Below are 5960 nucleotides of genomic sequence, written 5' to 3' on the forward strand. Positions count from 1 at the left end.
TTAGATGTAGAGTCTTTCCAATTCCATGCATTTTCCAGGGTAACTACTTGGAAGATCTCAGTCACACGGCTTAAACTTTCCCTGTGTAAAGTTCAGCAGACTAGAGATGGCAGGATCAGGCCTGAGGTTTCTCTTTTACAGCTGAAACAGGCTGTCAAATGTTTTGAGCACAGCATGTGACTGCATACGTTTCTTTGTTGCGTACACACTGACTAAGGTTACCATACGTCCTCTTTTTCCCGGACATGTCCGGCTTTTCGGCAGTCAAACCCCCGTCCGGGGGGAATTGCCAAAAAGCGGAACATGTCCGGGAAAATGGCGGCTCTGTTTAAGAGCCCGGCTGCCTGAACGCTACCGGCTTCGGGCAGCCCCGTGCCTGGAGACCCTGCGCCGCTGGAGCCCGGGAGGGGAAGTGCCCGGCTGGGGGCGCAGGGTCTGGAGGCACGGGGCTGCCCGAAGCCGGTAGCGCTCCAGCAGCCCGGCTCTTAAATAGAGCCGCGGGGACTGGAGCCCCCAGCCGCTGGAGGCTCTGTTTAAGAACCGGGCTGCCCGAGAGCTACCGGCTTCGGGCAGCCCCCTTGCCTCCGGACCCTGCGCCCCCAGCCGGGCACTTCCCCTCCCGGGCTCCGGCGGCGCAGGGTCCGGAGGCACGGGGGCTGCCCAAAGCCGGTAGCGCTGGGGCAGCCCGGCTCTTAAACAGAGCCTAAGAGGAGCAGAGCCTCCAGCTGCGGGGGCTCTGCTCCTCTTCCGCTCTGTGTAACTTATGCAGTGTAAGTTACGTAGAGCCGCCAGAGCCCCAGAGGGGAAGTGCCCGGCTGGGGGCGCAGGGTCCGGAGGCATAGGGGGCTGCCCAAAGCCCAAGCGCTACCGGCTTCACGGTTTGCTGGGCAGCCTCCAGACCCTGCGCCCCCGGCTGGGCGCTTCCCCTCCCAGGCACCAGCTGCGCTGGGGAAGCGCCGGCTGGGGGCGCAGGGTCTGGGGGCTGCCCGGGAAACCGTGATGCTGGTAGCACTGGGGCAGCCCTTTCCCCCTGGCTGGGAGTGGGAGGGAGGAGGGGGCGGGGTTAGGGTGGGGGAAGGGGCGGAGTTGGGGCAGGGCTATGGGGTGGGGAAATGGGCGGGGCCATGGCCCGTGGAGGGTCCTCTTTTTTTATTTATGAGATATGGTAACCCTAACACTGACCCATTCTTTGAAGTTAACATTTCCTTTCCTATGCACACACAGGAAATCCACAAAAAGAACAGGAGTACTTGTGGCACTTCAGAGACTAACAAATTTATTTGAGCATAAGCTTTCCTGGGCTACAGCCCACTTCATCGGATGCATGTAGTGGAAAATACAGTACGACGATATATATATACACAGAGAACATGAAACAATGTGTGTTACCATACACACTATAAGGAGAGTGATCAGCTAAGGTGAGCTTTTATCAGCAGGGGAGAAAAAGAACTGCTTGTAGTGTAGTGTATCGCCTTATCCCCACTGCGCAGCTGACCGGACTTTTACTGGACTATTAAAATCTCCCGGATTGGTTTCAGTAGCCACCAGGAAAGAGATGCCAATACTGGGAGACTCCCGGCCAATCCCGGGGGGTTGGCAACTTTACCCCGTCCCCACACAGCCCTCCCAGTGGCTTCACGCTGCCACTACTGCGCATGCACTTCGACCCAGCCGCCACGAGCGCTTCAATAATTGACTTCCAAACTCGGTCTCCGCGCATGCGCAGCTTCGAAACTGCCGGCAAATTCCAACGGCATCGGGGCCTTCTGGATTGGAGGAGTCTCGCTGTAGGTCACTTCCTGACCGCTCGCCATAGGCTCCGAGCGGGGGACCGGCAAGGGGGTAGGAGGGTCCCTCCGGTCACGTGGTCGTGATTCGCCGGCGACAGCATGGAGGGTGGCCCGGTGCAGGTGCGTCCCGGGGTCGGAGTCGGGGTGGTGATTACCAGCCCCGCCCACCCCGACTGCGTCCTCCTGGGCAAGAGGAAAGGCGCCGTCGGGGGCGGCACCTACCAGCTTCCCGGAGGACACTTGGAATTCGGGTAGGAGTCGCGCGCCGTCCCGCCCTCCCCCTTTCCACCACTGCGCGTGCGCTTCCCGGCGTCCCGCAGCGTCGGCGGTCGCGCGGCAGGTGAGCGGTGAAGTGAGCGCGACCGCCGGCGCTGCGGGTGGGGGGTGTTGTCCCCCCTCCCACCCCGGGCGCGCGGCGCAGAGCTCTCACCGCCCCCTCCCCCGCCCGCAGGGAGAGCCTGGCGCAGTGCGCCCAGAGGGAGACCCTGGAGGAGGCCGCGCTGCACCTGAAGAACGTGCGCTTCGCCTCGGCGGTGAACGCGGTCAGCGCCCCGGACCGGTACCACTACGTCACCATCCTCATGAAGGGGGAGGTGGACACGGAGCGCGAGCCCGAGCCCAGGAACCGCGAGCCCGAGAAAAACGAGAGTAAGAGGGGCCAGGCCGGGAGCAGGACAGCGCCACCCCCACAACCACACAGAGCAGTCGGGGAAAAGCTCCGCGCCCCCAGAGCCCGGCCCGGTGTCAGTGCCGTTAGCATCCCCGGGGAGACCCTTACACCGGCTCCTTCCCGCACAGCCGGCAGGGGGGGGGGTCATTGCCCATGAAAGGGGTAGCTCCTCTGCTCCATTTCCACTGCAAACACCAGAGCCGAAGTGCAGCCGCATACGTAAATTGATCCAGAAACGGATACTCCCAGAGTGTCTGAGATCCTGAGCAGGAGGGAGCGCATCAGCTGAAAGGAAAATAAAGTCACCTGGCATGATCCATCTCAATAGCTTCGGTGCCACTGGAGAATGGAATTGTATCAGCTGAAGTAGGCGCACTCTAGCCTAGGCGGGCAGTCTGCCTGCTGACATAGTCCCCATCTTCATCCCAAGATCTGTGTACAAATCGCAGCTCTAGTTTTAGGAGATCTGCATTTAAGATCATATCCAAAGCAAGGCTCCCCATCCCATCTCACTTTGTGCTAAACTATAAGCCCTAACAGAGAACTGTGCCAACATAGGCCCAGCAGGAGAGAGAGTGGGTAAATTATGTCCATCCTGAATCACTTTCTTTGAATAAAGGACTAGATACCCATATCTCAGAAAATTCTCTGGATTTCTTGTGCCATTTTTTCTGATGGTTATAGTCCAGGATGTTACATTTATGTTGCAGATGTAATTTCTGCACTAGCACTGTCCTTGTAAATGTATTGGGATGGTATTGCTCCTCTCTAGTTGTTTTACAGGCTCTGACACTTTTTCCTCTTTCTTTTGTACAGGTTGGGAATGGGTTAAATGGGAAGAATTTCCTCCACTAGATCAACTATTCTGGTCTTTACGCTGTTTAAAGGAACAAGGTTACAGTCCTTTTACAGAAGACTTTAATCATCTCAGGGGATACACAGGAAATCACCACTAAATGGCATAGTAAATTCATTGTATAGTGTGTAAAAGAAAGGGATATCTTGTGCCCTCCCCCATCATTCTGTCCATGCCAAAGTCAGAAAGATGTTGCAGTGCTTTACCATCTTTAACATCTAGAGTCTCTGTCACAGTCACCATCCTTGTATCCCAGGAATACATGGGACTCCTTTTGGAGCCGTTCAATGTTAGACCTGTTCTCAAAGTAAAAAGATTAAACGTGCTATCTTATTTTGCAGGATCCTATGCATTTGTTAGAACTCTAGTGTCTTACCCCATAAACTTTTATATATGTCCCGTTGAAGTCTGTGGAACTACTCATATAAAACTATTCATGAGGGAAGGGTTTGCAGGAGCAAGCCCAGGAGAAACTTAGTTTCCCTTTCTTTCCTTCAGCTTCTTGTTTTTCATTTTAAAGTAAAGAAGGCTTGTTTGCTGCTACTCTGCAGTCATAGTTGTGAGAACAACTTCTAGACCTTAACTGTAGCCTCACACCAGCCTGTATTATTTTAGTTGATGCCACCAGCCTCCACATGGAAAGTTGGGTTTTTTTGTTTTTAGGGGGGTGAGTCATACTGAGTGTGTCTTGTATTGGCTGCAGAAGCATGCTAAGTGCTGAAGAGAAAAGCAGGAATATAATGGGTGGGGAAAAGATATCCTAGCTTACAGGAATGGGTGAAAGTTCTAGGACCCCACATGGTGGGAAGTCTTTTTCGTTTGAAACCTGATTTGTTAGTAAGAGTTCACTCTGCTATAAAATGTTAACACACATACAAATCTTATTTCCTGCTAATCTCCTTTTGATGCCCATGCATATCTTTCTCACAAAGGAAAGTTGTGTGTATAAAAAGGCAAATAGCATACTGTTAATGGTAAAGTAGTATTCTTAATGTTGCTAAACACGTTGACCTCAAAATATTTATCACATTTAGCATGAAAATAAAATAAGCAAAGCATAGTGGCGGCAGACATGACTTTCTTTTGAGTTTTAATTATGATTCTAACATAGGAACTTTTCAGCACAGGGCACTTAGTGTTTATTGTGAATTATGCTGCTGTATATTTTAACTATTTGAAGTGCTAGAATGCTATAGCCGATTGACACCATAAAACTTCTAAATCTTGTTCGTGACCACTCCTACTGGGTAGACTGTTACTAATTCACTCTTCGGATAAGAAGTGCAGCCACCATTAAACTGGACAGAAAGCTATGGCCTCTTATGATTACACAGTGTTCATATAACTCCTAATCACCAAAGGGTTTGACACAGAAAATGTAAATGAATTGGCAGCATGTAACACTACAAAAGGCAAGATTTCATATGCAATGAGTTAAAGATTTCCATTATATTTTACCCATAAATCAGAATTCAGACTGGGCCAAATCCTGAAGTCAGTGGGAGTTTTTTCCATTGACTGTGCATTTTTCAGAATTAATTATGATTTTAAGGATCTGTTGGATAAAACTTCATAGAACTAGTTCAGTTTTTCCTCTTCAAGCATCATCTTTAAAAGTATATTTTATATCCACACAATACATTCAGAAAGAGGAGTGGGGAAAGGGCGATACTATTGGTTGTACCACTTGCATAGAATGTATGTAGAGGAAGAATGACAAATGCATTGATAATTATTTTCAGGTAAAACTCAATTTTAAAAACGAACAGTATTAAAGTATGTGAGTCACTTGCATACTTTATATGCAAAGCAAAGTCAGCTCCATTTACTTAGAAGATTCTTACTGCTTCTACTACTAAGTTGATGGCATGTGATTGGAAGGTGTAAAGGCACAATGGATTATAACTAATCTCCCACTGGGAAATATTTTTTTTAATGTGCTGCTTAACTATATGTAACCTCTTGTAGAAAAAATGCTCATTCCATAAAGTGGTAAGATTATTTATTGCTAAAAATAGTTTTGCAATTTAAGACGCACTGAAACTTATCTTACTATAGTGTATTTGTGTATGAGTTATTTTCCTTTGCAAAAAGTTACTTAAGGTTATCTTCCTGAAGGCAACACTTCATGTACACTGTGTAGGCAGTTTGAAATTCTCATCCAGATGTTAAAAAACAAGGCTGTCAGAAGAGGTGACAGATCTCCTGTCCATCAATCTAAAGGGTAATAAAGGAAGAGATTAAATTAAATTATTCTGCACTAATTTAGTTTCTGGGAGATACCCAATACTAATGTGAAGGGACAGGCCTAATTTAAAATTTGTTTTATGTTGCAATAAATGTTTTATATTTATGGATTAATTTTTTTTATCTGCGTTGCTAATGAGCAGAGAGCTACATGGTAAAAGGTTGGGCACAAAACAACACGTCAGGTTGAAATGTGTCAAAAGTGTCTTACAGCATTCAGACTCACAACATACAGAGTATGTAGACTGCATCTAGTTCAGAGGTTCTCAGGACAAATTTTTTGGTGCCTAAGAGTGCGGCCACCAATGCTTGCTGGTGGCTGCTCTCACACTTTTTCCTAAAATACTTGATTAGCTTTAGGAAAAACAAATAAATATGCACAAATACACATTAT

At 48.8% G+C, this 5960-nt stretch overlaps 1 protein-coding gene across 1 annotated transcript; it reads left to right on the plus strand.

Moving 5' to 3' along the window:
* Nucleotides 1-1865: 1865 nt before the first annotated feature.
* On the plus strand, nt 1866-5680 carry NUDT15 (nudix hydrolase 15). The gene is made up of 3 exons (XM_054008561.1): nt 1866-2044; nt 2245-2441; nt 3280-5680. The coding sequence occupies exons 1-3, from the start codon at nt 1893-1895 to the stop codon at nt 3417-3419; spliced, it is 489 nt and encodes a 162-aa protein (XP_053864536.1). The 5' UTR covers nt 1866-1892; the 3' UTR covers nt 3420-5680.
* Nucleotides 5681-5960: the final 280 nt, after the last annotated feature.

This window comes from Malaclemys terrapin, chromosome 1 (assembly GCF_027887155.1).
Source record: "Malaclemys terrapin pileata isolate rMalTer1 chromosome 1, rMalTer1.hap1, whole genome shotgun sequence".
NCBI classification, from domain to species: Eukaryota; Metazoa; Chordata; order Testudines; family Emydidae; genus Malaclemys; species Malaclemys terrapin.

Bases quoted from the DNA above. Each gene is read 5' to 3' on its own strand.
- NUDT15 (XM_054008561.1), top strand. From the start codon at position 1,893: ATGGAGGGTGGCCCGGTGCAGGTGCGTCCCGGGGTCGGAGTCGGGGTG. The intron at 2,045-2,244 runs GTAGGAGTCGCG...CCCCGCCCGCAG, and splicing joins GGAGGACACTTGGAATTCGG to GGAGAGCCTGGCGCAGTGCG. The intron at 2,442-3,279 runs GTAAGAGGGGCC...TCTTTTGTACAG, and splicing joins CGAGCCCGAGAAAAACGAGA to GTTGGGAATGGGTTAAATGG.